This window comes from Prionailurus bengalensis, chromosome B4 (assembly GCF_016509475.1).
Source record: "Prionailurus bengalensis isolate Pbe53 chromosome B4, Fcat_Pben_1.1_paternal_pri, whole genome shotgun sequence".
Taxonomy (NCBI): Eukaryota; Metazoa; Chordata; class Mammalia; order Carnivora; family Felidae; genus Prionailurus; species Prionailurus bengalensis.
This window is the reverse complement of record NC_057358.1, coordinates 122208338-122223077: the sequence shown is the minus strand read 5'-3', so window position 1 is coordinate 122223077 and position 14740 is coordinate 122208338. Positions and strand designations below refer to the sequence as shown.

At 44.6% G+C, this 14740-nt stretch overlaps 1 protein-coding gene across 1 annotated transcript in view; it reads left to right on the top strand.

Moving 5' to 3' along the window:
- The first annotated feature begins 755 nt into the window (after nt 1–755).
- Nucleotides 756–14740, top strand: part of GNPTAB (N-acetylglucosamine-1-phosphate transferase subunits alpha and beta) — a 73827-nt gene continuing 59842 nt past the window's right edge. The window contains exon 1 of the mRNA XM_043562329.1: nt 756–1192. Within this exon, the coding sequence (XP_043418264.1) occupies nt 1076–1192 (117 nt within the window). The 5' untranslated portion in view covers nt 756–1075. The remainder of the gene's footprint in view (nt 1193–14740) is intronic.

Here is a 14740-nt window from a genome sequence, read left to right as displayed (position 1 = left end):
CAGTTAAGTGCATATTTTGAATGTTTCCTTAAACTAGTTCTGAAGATAATTCTAAAAATGCTATAAATGATGGCAACATTGGCTGAGTGCACTGTTTTCCAGGGTGACTAGATCAAGACAAAAATCATATTAATCAGGGTATACTGGGAAAAAAGAAAAATCTCTCTCAAATAAGAGGTACCGAGGGGAGGCCCTCTTGGAAATCGCCTGGTGCCAAAGCATGATTAATTGACCACCACTGCCTTGGTTCCCCTGCTATAACTTAGCACGATTTCTATCTTGACTTTTTTTGTAGTCAGTGGTTTGCGTGTTTATCTCCCCAGCCAGACTCTCCGGCAACAGCGGCCCGGTCTACTTCATTTTCTTAAATACCCGACACCAGGCACTTGCCAGGCCCGGGACACTCACTACACACTCAGTGAATACATGAATGAATTGTATTTGGGTTTGGGCACATTTAGCCCAAAGGTTTCCTCTTTCAAACAATATAGTTGAGGAGACAGGGGAAAGGAGCCCCATACAGCATCTCCTCTTAACGCCGTAAAAATTATTTACCATAGTTTCCCAATTATTGTAAATGCAGAAAGGGGTTTGTGTACACAAGCACTCATAACGCCTTCTGTGGCACACCGATCTTGCAGGGACCGCTCTCGGTTGAGAGCCCAACCCAGCCTGCGGAGAGCCCGCTGCGCACGCGCGGACGGGAAGGGCCCTCGCCCGCCCTCCGCCCCTCCGCCCGCCAGGTGGCGCTGGCCGCCCCGCCGCCGCCTCCGCTGCCGCCACCTCCGCCTTTGCCTCTCGCCGGGCCGGACCGGGGCGGCGCTGGCCGCCTCGCGGACCGCGGGTCCGCCTCCGCCGCGCCGAGGGCGTGGGCTCCCGGCTCCCGGAAGCGGCGGCCGCGGCGCGGAGCCGAGCGGGCGTCGATCCCCGGAGCAGCAATGCGTGGCGGCCGCCCCTTGTGACCTGAGCGTGGCGGCCGGGCTGGGGCCGCTGAATGGCGGCTCGCTGAGGCGGCGGCGGCTGTGGCTGCTCCGGGCGTGGCGTGGCGTGGCGTGGCGTGGCGGCGGCCGGGGTGATGCTGCTCAAGCTCTTACAGAGACAGACCTATACCTGCCTGTCCCACAGGTATGGGCTCTACGTCTGTTTCGTGGGCGTCGTTGTCACCATCGTCTCCGCCTTCCAATTCGGAGAGGTGAGTAGCGGCGCGGGAGCCCGGGCCGGGGCGCCTTGGACCCGCACGACCCCGGGGCGCTCCGAGCCCAGGCGCGCTTGCCTTTTGCCTCCCCATCCTCCCTGCAGCTCTGGGGACAAGTCCCATAGCCTGCCTTTTCCCCCGGAGGCTCCTAGAACTCAGATCTCCCCGAGCTCCAGTTTCAGCATCTGGGATCCAGATCTCGTCCGCCTCAGGGTTTGGGGGATAGGGTCTCGTTCTACCGATTCCTGTGCCCTCCAGGTGCTTTCTTCGGGGCCCCCAAGTTGTTTGATTTTCTCGCTCGGGCCTTGTCGTCCTCCCCGAAGCCCCCTCCCGGGACCCAGAGTCGGTGTCTTTTCCTATTCTTGAATTCTCCAAAATTTTCATTCCCTGCCCCTCCTACAGTTTTAATCCTCTGCAGTCACCCTTCTAATCTTTTCACTTTTGACAAAGGCACTTTGTCTTCTTAATCTCGTTTCTTTCCGGATTTCATAACTTTCTTCAAGGGGTGTGTGTTTCTTTGCACGTGAATTTGCAGCGAGGACCGGGTAGTGGCCCCAAATTTAAAGACTTACTTGTGAAAGGGAATTTTTTTTTTTTTTTTTTTTTTTTTGCACTTTTGCTCTGTTATTGGGGACATCACCAGTTAGCCTGTAGAGGCTCTACTGGTAGATGTGCACACACGGATGTGAGAGATCTCTTGGCAGCCTCAGACATTCTTCCCTATCCTGAGATCAGCTGGAGGCTGGGGCCCCTTCAATTGACCAGGAAGCCCTGTCTTAAACTCCAGCGCCCAGTGTCTTGGGAGCCAACACAAGCCCTTGGGTCATGGGATATGCTAATAATTTAGACTCCGAATAGGAATCACACAAGCCAGGCCTTTCTTGATCTGCCCTTAGGTAATGTGCAATAAAGTAGTTCAGTTAGACTTTGTAAATTCTTTAGAGGGTCCACACAACAGGTTTGGGAGATGGAAACACCCAAGTTTAATAGATTTTGTGCCTCTCTGGATATGTAGATGAAATATTTTCTTGAATGAAACAACCCTTTGGTTTAGGTTGGATAGTTACATTACTGACAGTCTAATTTGGTATTCTTCATAAACAAGTGTACAGAGACTGGTTAGGTCAGAACTGGAAGAGCACATGCATATGATTTTAGAGAACATGTTTAAAAATAAGTATAGCAACTCAGAGAAAAGTTGTATTTTCAAATTGTTAGAAATCTGTTTCCTTGTTTTAATATTTATTCCCCGCTTCCCCTCCCCCCCCCCCCCTTTTGGGTAGGAGGTTGCAGAAGATTTTAAAATTAAGAGAACAGTTTTTAGAAATACCACAGTTTACATTTGCTTAAGGTCTGTACGCATGCTGGATTGTAAACTTTTTTTTTTTTTTTTTTTTTAACGTTTATTTATTTTTGAGACACAGAGAGACAGCATGAATGGGGGAGGGTCAGAGAGAGAGAGAGAGGGAGACATAGAGTCTGAAACAGGCTCCAGGCTCTGAGCTGTCAGCACAGAGCCCGCCGCAGAGCTCGAACTCACGAACCGCGAGATCATGACCTGAGCTGAAGTCGGACGCTTAACCGACCGAGCCGCCCAGGCGCCCCGGATTGTAAACTTCTTAAGAGAAGGTGCTGTCTGTTGAAATACTGTAATCCTGATGCAGGGTACCTGTGCCAGGTACTGCCGGAATATGCAGTCTAAATATTTGTGTAATGAGTGAATGATTTAATTATGTGGCATGATTTCAAGTGTACACTTTTAGTAGTTCTTGTTCTAGAGAACCTTCCAGATTAAATTAAAATAAGTCTTACAAGTAAGGGTGAGAAAGTGCCCCAGACTTGTAAGTGTGGAATATATACCTAATTATTATACCACCTGCTGTTTTATCTTTGTTCCATATGTTGCAACTTAATACAGTGAATGTATCTATGCATAGTTGTCTTATTCTTGATAGAAGATTTTTTTTGGCCCCGAGTAATTTTAAGTTAGCTATTTACTAACACCCCTGCAGTGTGAAGGTGACTTAAAGACATCAGTTGTTAGAATTTTTCATTTTCTGTATTCCACGCATGGTTATTTATTTACCAAAAGAAAGACGCTTGTCAGCTCTGAAATGGTCACAAACCTTAGAGTTTGGAATGGACGAAAGAAATAAGAGGCGAAAAATAGGCATGGGAGGTGGAGACAGCTGGTCTAATGCCACTAATATATTGCCTGTAATATAGTTTCTTTCTTTTAAAGATTTTGTTTTTAAGTAATCTCTACACCCAGTGTGAGGCTCGAACTCACAACCCTGAGATCAAGAGTTGTGTGGTCTACCGACTAAGCCTGCCAGATAACCCTGTAGTATAATTTTTGCAGCATAGTGGAAAAGAAAGCCATGGATCTGGGCAGGTCAGGGTTTGAACGCTAGTGCTTGTATTAATGATCATGATGATAGCTAGTAGATAGGGCTTACCAGATACTAGGTGCTCTCTTAACTGCTTTACATATGTTAGTTAACTCATTTAATCTTCATGACATCACCCCTGAGATATGGGTAATATTATAATGTGCATTTTATAGTTGATGAGAGTGAAGCACTTGCACAGATTACTCCAGCTAGTTCATAGCAGAGCTGGACTTTAAAAAAAAATTTTTTTTTTTCAACGTTTATTTATTTTTGGGACAGAGAGAGACAGAGCATGAACGGGGGGAGGGGCAGAGAGAGAGGGAGACACAGAATCGGAAACAGGCTCCAGGCTTTGAGCCATCAGCCCAGAGCCTGACGCGGGGCTCGAACTCCTGGACCACGAGATCGTGACCTGGCTGAAGTCGGACGCTTAACCGACTGCGCCACCCAGGCGCCCCCAGAGCTGGACTTTAAATCAAGGCACTATATGGTTCCAGAGCTTGTACTACTCTTCCTGGTCTTTCACAGTCTGAGCTGTCCTTTTGTATGATCTTGGAAACGATACTGAACCTTTTTGAACTTCAGCTTCCTTATCTTTAAAATTGAGATAAGAATACCTTCCTTGCAAGGTTGATAGGATTAAGTAAGGCTTCTTATGTAAGGTACTGCTTGAGGTTCCTAGTAATTACAGACTTTCTTTAAATGGGAGTAATAAGTATTGGGGGTACCTGGTTGGGTCAGTCGATTAAGCGTCTGACTTTGGCTCAGGTCATGATCTTGCAGTTCAAGTGTGCCGTTGGGCTCTGTGCTGACAGCTCAGAGCTTGGAGCCTGCCTCGGATTCTGTGTCTCCCTTTCTTTCTGTCTGTCTCTCTCTCAAAAATAATCAATAGACATTAAAAAAAAATGGTAGTAAGTATTGTTACTGTTATTATTCTCATCAACTATTTTATGCCGTTTCAAAATATTTAAAATATTTAAAATATCAACTATTTTGAAATAAGCCCTTGAAATAGAATACTACCATCATACAGTTAATGTTACCAACTTGTTAATAACTTTGCTAATTGCAGTGGATAAAAGGACTAAGATGGTCCTTGTTAATTGTGAGTTCATTAATATCTTTCTCCCACCTCTTGGTAGAAGTGGTATTGGCTGCTACCTTTTGATAAGCCATTTGTACACTCATCCAAATTTTGAGGAAGGAAAATGTAATTGAGGGAGGGAAGTATTAACACATAACAGTATTTAAAAATTTTTCCCTTTAAGTTGAGCCAGGTACTGTTTAGAGAACTCTTGGGAACTCTGATCAAACAAAAGCAGAGCTAGATCCAAATGCACAGGGAGAGCCCTCAGGATGGGGACTAATAACCACCACAATGCACTGCCTTGGGGTGAGGGTAGCAGATAGGAGCTTGTCTGTTGTAAATTAGTTGATTGAACAAATCATGAGGCTCTGGGAGCCTCAGTTTCCTTATCTATAAATGAGGACACTAGATTAGATTACTATGCTCTGAAGATCATTTTTAGCTCAGCAACTTCTGATTTTAAATATTTGTCCTCTGTTGGTTGCTACTACATAGAGTTTAAAACATGTGCTTTTGAGGTAAAATTTTATTATTTCAGGGCCATCATTATTTGCTGAACCATTTATATACAAATCCACAATTCGATATCTGAAAATTCTACTAAATTAACCTTATAATTAAACATTAGTATCTTTTACAGTGAACATAGGAGTAATCTCACTCAGGGCAATAAAGACTATAAATAGCTTCAGGTCAGTTTAGGCCAAGTTTTGCCACCAAATGAGTTCAGCTCAGATCAGATTTTGTTGCCAAGTAAGGTACAAAAAGGTCTTCAATTTTTGAGAACTTTTTGGATTTCAGGATTGCGAATAGAAGCTTGTAAATCACTGTTGGGTGTGTATGTGTGTATCTGCATGTGTGTGTGTGGTTTGTGTGTATATGAAATATACCACTTCCTTGTTTCCTTATGGAAACAAGTAAATACCCCAAAATTAACTTTCATGAGGAAGCAGATTCAGATGGAATCTACCTGTAGTGGGTAGTTTTCCCCTGGCCTGCTTGTTCCCTTTGGCTTGTCTGCCTTCCTGCCATTTTGGATTAGTGTGATGTTACTGTTCAGCGAAAAAGAAGGTTGAAAACTGGGTCCAGCCAAAGTCATGCTCAGCTGCTGTGACCAGTTTCTCATCCTGACTCCATTTCAAGAAAGAAATTAGTTACCATGTTTGTATTTGATTAGTTCACTCATTAAACATATATTTTGAGTGTGTTCTTTCTTTGCCAAAGGCAACAAATAGGTGGAGTCAAAGGGACTTGGCCTGAGAATTGGAAGACAGCCTCTGGCGTGATTCTAGCTCCTGGATAAACTGACCTAAGTGCTTTGTTACTTCCCCTGCTTTGTTACTACTTCTAGATGCCGCCCGGTGGCAGCCACTCTTATTTGTTATCTTATCTCCTGTGGATTTGTTTTGGGGTGAGGAAAGCTTTCATTGTTAAAAAGAATGTCTTAAAATATCAAAATTTCTAAGACCCCCATTTTAGTTTTAATGTTCTATGAATATACATTTATAGAGTGCTTCCCATGAGAAAGCATGAACTATAATGTAACATAGTTGGCACTACAGAGAAAATGCCTTGGCCACATAGAGCCTTTTTAAATCGTCTCTTTCTTTTGTGGGATTTGGGAAAGATACACAGTCCTGCTGTCAAAGCAGGGACCTCTTAGTCCCTCTATATTCTTTGTACCTAGGAAGTGCTTGGTACCCAGTTGGTGCCAACTAAATACTTGATGCTAGATGGATGGATGAATTAATTGGGGTGAGCTTAACAAACGTCCCTTCAAACTCATTTATTTACAGTAAAGATAAGATTTCTACCCTGATGTTCAGACTGTCTCTAGCTACCTTTGATTTCTCAGACACAATTGGTCTGATTGTACTTTGTACGGTGAAAGGTTCTAGAAAAGATACAAAGAATTATAGCTCATCTTTGGCCATCTTTGTCTAGTTGAGGTGAGGCCATGCTATATATATGAGTAACAGTACAAGGAAGTGAGTGATTGAATGCCTGAATAGATACACAGTAATTGCTTAGAAAATCAGAGGAAAGGAAGAAAACCATGGGTTGAAACATCCTAGAGGAAGGTGAAATTTTTTACAAGGAGGCAAACTTTTTCCTTTTGAACTATTAGTGGTTTAAAATTGCTGCAGGTGTTTGTTAGCAGCACTTCGGACAGAATCCGACTCAGACCTGCCTTAAGAAAAAGGTAGGGGCGCCTGGGTGGCTTAGTCGGTTAAGCATCAGACTTAGGCTCAGGTCATGATCTCACGGTTTGTGAGTTCAAGCCCCACATTGGGCTCTGTGCTGACAGCTTACAGCCTGGAGCCTGCTTCAGATTCTGTGTCCCTCTCTCCCTCACTCTGCCCCTCCCCCTTCATGTGCCCGCGCGCGCGCGCTCTCTCTCTCTCTCTCTCTCTCTCTCATAAATAAACATTAAAAAAAGAAAAAAGGTAGTTTTGGGGGCACCTGGCTGGCTCAGTCAGTTAAGCGTCTGGCTCTTGGTTTGTCTCAGGTCATGATCTGCGCTGACTGTGTGCAGAATTCTTGGGATTCTCTGTCTCCCTCCCTCTCTCCGCCCATCCCCCCTCACAGAGAGGTTGGGTTGGATAGAAGTGCTCACATGATGTCATCAGGAATCTCATTTATGTCCCTGTTCTCCAGCTTTGTTGGTTTAGTTCTCAGGCTAGTGCTTCCCATATGGGAGGAGATTGCTGCCAGCAACTCCAGCTTCTAGTCTGCTAGTTGAGTAACCCTAGCAAAAAGAGGGTTTCATTCTCGTTAATGCCAGCTAGGTCCAGGGTGGCCTGCCCAGCCACAGAATGAGTGCCCTTGCTATGCCCTTGTTAACCATCTGAATCACCCCAGAGTGAGGGTTGTAGGTGGCATAGTCAGCCTTAATGAACCACGTGAACTGAGGGGCTTCCCCAGAGGGAAATCATGAGGTTGTTATCAAGCGAAGGGCGGAGCAACAGATGGCCTAGACACTGCCTGGAGCCAAAACCCATTTCCTTTCCTGGGCATTTAATGTTGACCTTGTGACTATGATAGCTCTTAGCCCTTTACCTTCTTCTAAAAGATGTAAAAGTTGTTTCCCTTTTTTAAAAAGATTTGATTTTTTGGGGGCGCCTGGGTGGCTCAGTCAGTTGAGTGTCCGACTTCGGCTCAGGTCATGATCTCATGGTCTGTGAGTTCGAGCCCCGTGTTGGGCTCTGTGCTGATGGCTTGGAGCCTGGAGCCCGCTTCGGATTTGTGTCTCCCTCTCTCTCTGACCCTCCCCCACTCATGCTCTGTCTCTCTCTCTCTCTGTCAAAAATAAATAAAAAACATTAAAAAATAAATAAAAAATGAAAAGATTCGATTTTTTTAAAGGTAATCTCTAACTCAACGTGTGGCTTGAACTCACAACTGCGAGATGGGTGTGTAGCAGTTGTCATGTTGAATGAGCACAACTGATGTGTAGCAAGTATCTTCATTTTTGTCTCCCGCTGGCCCTTTATATTAACTTGTGGGGTTGGTTCTGCCTCTGCTTCTGGGCGAAAACTCGGGTGGGCCTAAGCCTTCTCTTGTCACTCTAGGTAACCAAAAGTCTTGTGGTCACTTCAGGTTATAAAACATAATGTCATTTCAGCAACTTTGAGCCTGCTGAATTCATAGCCTCTTACCTCCCCGGCTCTGGCAGCTTTGTCTCCCTTTGACAGAAAGCTCTAGGCAGAAAGCCTGCAATTGAGGAAGGAAGATGAGGCACAGTGGGATGCTTTTCTCTTTCCTCATCTGGTGCTTCTCTTTCTCCATAGCCTGTTTCTGGCCCCTCTTAGGGGTCAGCACCCTAAGAGGTTGGAGCACCTAGAAGAAGGAAGGGAAGTGAGGGCAGGAAAGTCCTTCCAAAACAGGTGCCAGAGCTCTGGAATTTCCAGGTGTCAAAGCTTGTTCCCTCTTGAGTGCTTTCAACGTGCTCCTTCAGAGACCACACCCTCAGAGCCATGACTGGCTTTAACTCTGATGAGAGCAAATGCGTCTTCATTTAGGCTGGTTGCTTATGCCTTCCTTGGTTCTTAGGAGTCTGATGCCATCGTAAGCCTCTCATCTCAGTCTCTGTCCTTTTCTTTTTGGGGCTCTGGACCTGATCTAAGTTGACCCACTGCAGGTATTCTCTCTTTTTTTTTTTTTAATTTTTTAAAATGTTTATTTATTTTTGAGAGAAAGAGTAGATAGAACGTGAGTGGGTGAGGGGCAGAGAGAGAGGGAAACACAGAATCTGAAACAGGCTTCAGGCTCCAAGCTTTCAGCACAGAGCCCGACGCGGGGCTCGAACCACGAACTGTGAGATCGTGACGTGAGCTGAAGTCAGACGCTTAACTGACTGAGCCACCCAGGAGCCCCTCTGCAGGTATTCTCTTGTGCATGGCACTCATCTGGTGTATGGAGACCCACATGCTTTGCTTTGTAGGGGAGGAATTTATCTTTTTCCTCTGCTCTTCTAAAGTTCTTGGCTAGGTCCCCTGTAACTAAAGACAGATTGATAAGAGAAAAGCACACAGGTTTGTTTAATATAAGTATTACATGTTGTGGGAGCCTTCATAAGGAAATAAAGACCCAAAGAAGCAGTTAAAGCTTAGTATTTTTATTGCAGGTTTGATGAAGAGTGGAGAGTTTGGGAAAAACGTGATAGGAGAGAAATGAGTATGAGCTAAATGTAGTAGGCTGGGGAAACACGAGGCCTGTTCGTTCAGGTTCCTTTTGGCATCACTTGTTCTTCCGAGATAAGGATGCTCCTTTCCTCCAGGTGTAGGTAAGGCGTTTCTCACAGAGGGTCTGATGACCTGCTTCAGGGGAAGGTCAGAAAAACCCTTCCTGCACCTGCTGCTTCTCAGATCCCTTCAGCTTGAAATATTCAATAAGCCAATGTGCCATATTTGGGGGTAGCATATCCTGAACCCTGTCAGCTCGAAGTGAGGGAGGGTGGGCTGGCTTCAGCATAGCAGCAACCTCTTCCTTGCCCTCAGTGCAGGTAGCCGGCCAGCCCTTCTATTTCTCAGGTGTGAGTTGGATGTGGCATCCTCCCAGTCGCAGGGATCTGTAATGGGCTATCTTGGTGGTCTCACTGAGCCCTTTTCCTGCTTGAGGTGAATGGAAAGATTTTCCACCTGTCCTCTTTAGATAAGGTGGAACGGATGTGCAGAATGCCAGCAGCTTCCTAACCTGTACTCTTCTACCACAATTTGGATAAGTTTTCAACCATCTCCTCCAGGAACTGCCTCTTGTTTCAACTCTTCATTTTGGAACGAGGTATCTGGTCTTTTGGTGCCTCAGAAGAAACTTAGATTTTTCTCAACTTACAATTGATTGAAAACTCAATCAAGTTTGCCCTGGAGATGAAACCTATTTGCCATTTCTGTACTCAGCATCCTCAGCACAAAGACATTGCCTTTCTTATCTTGCAGTCCCTGCGCCCCAGCAGAACACCAGAATCATTCATTCATTCATTCAGTAAATTCTTTGTTTGAGCACAGTGCCGGGCCCGTGGGCATGGAGAGTGAACAGAGCAGACAGATTCCAGCAGAGGACCAGTTTATATTCTGGTTGTACAGTCAGACATTAAATGCTTCTTAATGACAGTTGTGAGAAAGGCTATAAGCAGGAGAGGGGGTTGTGGGAGAGACCAGCAGTGTCTAGTCTGGTTCCTGGGTCAGGAGAGGCTTTCTCGATGCAATTTGAGCTCAACTTTGAAGGGTCAAAATTCCTGAGGCAGAGGACAGAGGTGGGCAGGTCTGTTCTAGGCCATCGGTTCTTAGCCAGGGACGATTTTTCCCCCAGAGGCATTTGGCAATGTCTGGAAACATTTTAGGTTGTCACAGATGGGGTGTAGAGTGGGGTTGGTGCTACTGGCATTCAGTGGGTGGAGGCCAGAGATTCTGTTAAACATCCTACAGTGCACAGGCCAGCCCCCACCACAAAGATTATCCAGCCCCAAGTATCAGTAGTGCTCAGGCCCTGGAAACAATGTGAAGGGCTTGAAGTTGGGGTACATTTGAGAAGGTGAATTGAGGCCTAAGTAGCTGGAGGGTAGAGAGCAAGAGAAAGCGAGGATCTGGGGGACACTGGTACAGTTGGTGGCACCCTCTTCCCAACACTTGGGAAGATTAGGTGTTCAGGATTTGGGTGTTCTGAGAACAGTCAGGTGCCATTCAAGGTTATTATGTACTGGCAGGTAGTGGGTGGAGGCCAAGGATGCTGCTGAACTTCTTGCAGTGCACAGTATAGCCCCCCAAACAACGGGTTTTTCAGGTCCTAAATGTCAATACTGCCAAAGTGGAAAAACTCGGATTAGAGGGAGAGCAAGAATGGCTGCAGGGCACTTAGGAGCCTTGGACAAGGCTGGTAGAAGGGTATGTTAAGAGAAGTGGACAGATTAGAGAGATTTAGGAGCCAAAATTGTCTGGTCTTTATGTTGCATTATGTGCCAGATACTCTGCTGCCATTTTGGGATACAAAAGTGAGCAAGATAGACAAGTTCATCTCTCCCAGATGCTATCTATAGAGGCTACGAGAATGAATAGGTGCTTTGTTGAATGAATACTTATAAAATTTTATTTTTACTCAGTGATTGTGATCAAGCCTTAGGAAGGATGGTTTAAATGACATGCCTAACGTTTATCAGGCACCTTGCACAGTGCCTGGTACAAGGTGTTCAGTAAATGCCATGTGTCCCATCCCAGGATTGTTCTTCCCTTGGCCACGAGGCTCAATGAAGAGAGCAACGGGAGACCTACCTTCTGGTCTGGTGCCCAAGGTCCCATTGAAGAGTATATTAATCCTTAGGGACAGAGCAGAAAGGTTCACAATTTCTTTATTATGGTTAATATGAAAACAGAGGGAGCAAGTGCATTAATTTAATACAGCTGTGCTTTACGATAATGCATGTTACTCTGGTTCCTCCTAAAATGTAACAATCAAGTGTAGCAGTGATGAGTTATGCATATCTTTTAATATCTCTTATTGTCCTTTAGATTGATCGTTCCAGTCTTGTGATCCACATGCAGTATCTTTAGCAGGTGATTAGTCAGCCTATGTGTGATTCATACTTTGCACTAAATTAAGCAGGAAAAAAAAGTGATCTTTCAAAAATGTTATAGACTAAGTCACACTTGTGCAGGGATATTGCCCACTTTAAAATTGCTTCCTAAAATTGTTTCTTCTTTTAGGTTCTAGTTTATTTTTCCCACTGGATATACCTCCCCATCCCCTTCATTACCTCATTCCATTAACTTCATTTCTATCTCTGATTAATTCCAAATTGGATAAAACCAAATTTTTTGAAGCTGATTATTCGACAGATTTATGGAAGTGTTTGCTCTGGGCCAGGTACTCTTCTGCTTACTAGAGACACAAAGATGGTTCAGTTTCTTTCTACTCTTGAGGAACTCGCTCTAGACAGGGAGATGGGCAAGCAGATAGATTAAGTTGAAGAAATAGGAATGGGTGTTTCTCAGACATAAGAGTGACATCTGAATTTGATGTTGAAGGAGATGGCTGAGGGAAGAAAGGAGAATTCCCCCGACCCCCTTTTTCAAAAACAAAGGATGCCCTCGGTGTAAAGGCATTGGTTTGAGAGGCATTATCATCTTGCAGGAACAAAAGAAGTTCTGAAGGGCTGCAGCACACTGGGAGTTGAAGCTGGAGAGGCAGTAGCCGCCAGGTTAGGACTTGCCTGTTGAGTGATGGGAAAGAATATGGATTCATCCTGAAGAAAGTAGGGGCCATGCAGATGATTATTATTTGGCCCTTTATAGAAAAAATTTTGCTGATCCCCTGGCTTGAAAGAACATTCCCTTGATGTGCAGGACAAATGGGAGCTGGCTGATCTGGGTTGGATTTGGTGGGCTCTGCTCCACTTTCCTTCCTCCTCCTGGGACCAGTGGGCCAGCCTAGGTGTGTTCTTCTCAAGACGAAGGGCACAAAAAATCAGATGGATACTTGCAGACCTTTCTGAGGTTTAGACTTAGATCTGGTGTATTCACTGTCTTTTTATTCCCTAAACCCATCAAATTTGTTTCTGCCTTAGGACCTTTGCGTTATTGTCCCATTAGCCTGGAGAGGACTGCCTCCAGACCATCATGTGACGGGCTCCTCCTTGTCTTACAGGTCTCAGCTCAGTAGCACCTTCTCAGATGGGCCCTCCCTACCACCCAGCCTACAGTAGCCTCTTTCACCAGCTCATTCCTTATGATAGTTCCCCTTTTCTTTTTTAAACAGTACTTAGTCTGAAAGTGTGTGTGTATTTGTATATTTAACGTCTTATCTCTCTCCACCAAAATGTAAGCTCTGGGAACAGGGTTTCTGTCTTATCCAACCTTTCTGTCTTATTTACCACTGTATCCTCAGCTCCTAGAATAGAGCCTGGCACCAAGAAGTAGAGTGCAGAAATACTTTGTCCTAGTATCTAAATATAGTAAGGTCACCTGCAATGATCAGTTTCGAAATTCAACCTTAATGGAAAGTATATAGGTTTAGATGATATACATGTGTACTTATATTAGGGTTCTTCAGAGAAACGGAATCAGGATGTATGTCTGTGTGTGTATGGAAATAGATTTATTATTTAGAATTGGCTCACACGATTGTGGAGGCTGACAAGTCTCCAAGATCTGCATTTAGCAAGGCTAGAGACCCAGGAGAGCCAATGGTGTCGTTCTAGTCTGAGTCCAAAAGCTTGAAAACCAGGAAAGCTGATAGTAAAATTCCAGTCGTAAAATTGGCAGGCGTTAGACTGAGGAAGAGCTGATGTTTCAGTTCGAATCCGAAGGCAGGAAAAGACTGGCGTTCAGCTCAAAACAGGTCAGAAGCAGTTTTCTCTTACTCAGCTTTTTAATTTTATTTAGGCCTTCAACTGATGCCTAAATAAAATTCAACTGATTTGAATCAGTCTGTTCATTCAAATGTTAGTTTATCCAGAAACACCCTCAATGACATGCCCAAAATAATGTTTGATCAAATATCTGGACATCCCCTGGCCTAGTCAAATTGACACATAAAATTAACCATCATGATAATATAATAAGTTTTCTTTTCTTTTTTTAAAATTTTTTTAATGTTTATTTATTTTTTTGAGAGTGAGACAGAGCGTAAGCAGGGGAAGGGCAGAGAGAGAGGGAGACACAGAATCCAAAGTAGGCTCCAGGCTCTGAGCCATCAGCACAGAGCCCCATGTGGGGCTCGAACTCACGGAACCGTGAGATCATGACCTGAGCTGAAGTCTGATGCCCAACTGACTGAGCCATTCAAGCACCCCCAATAGGATTTATTTTCTATAGCAGCTTTAGGTTTATAGAAAAAATTGCATGAAAAGTGCAGAGATTTCCCACATACCTCCTCTCCCCCAGCGTATTATCCCATTTTTAACACTTTGCATCAGTGTGGTGCATTTTTATAATTGATGAACCAACATAGATACATTTTGAAAAATTTATTTTGAGAGAGAGAGAGGATCCCAAGTGGTCTACAGAGTGCAACGTGGGGCTTAATCCTGCAAACCGTGAGATTAGGACCTGAACTGAAAGATTTGGATGCTTAACTGAGTAGTTACCCAGGCACCCCGATATATTTTTATTAACTAAAAATAAATTGAACATTAGGGTTCCATTACATTAGGATTCATTCTTTGTGTTGTACTGTCATATCATGTATCTGCCATTTCACTATCACACAGAATAGTTTCATTGCCCTGATAATGCCCTTGCCCTGCACTATGCCTAGTGCTTGCTTTCTTCTCCACTGGCAATCAGTGATTTTTAAAACTTTTTTAAACTGTGTGGGGCGCCTGGGTGGCACAGTTGGTGAAGCGTCCGACTTCAGCCAGGTCACGATCTCGCAGTCCGTGAGTTCGAGCCCCGCGTCAGGCTCTGGGCTGATGGCTCAGAGCCTGGAGCCTGTTTCCGATTCTGTGTCTCCCTCTCTTTCTCTGCCCCTCCCCCGTTCATGCTCTGTCTCTCTCTGTCCCAAAAATAAATAAACGTTGAAAAAAAAATTTTTAAACTTTTTTAAACTGTGTATATAGTTATGCCTTTCCCA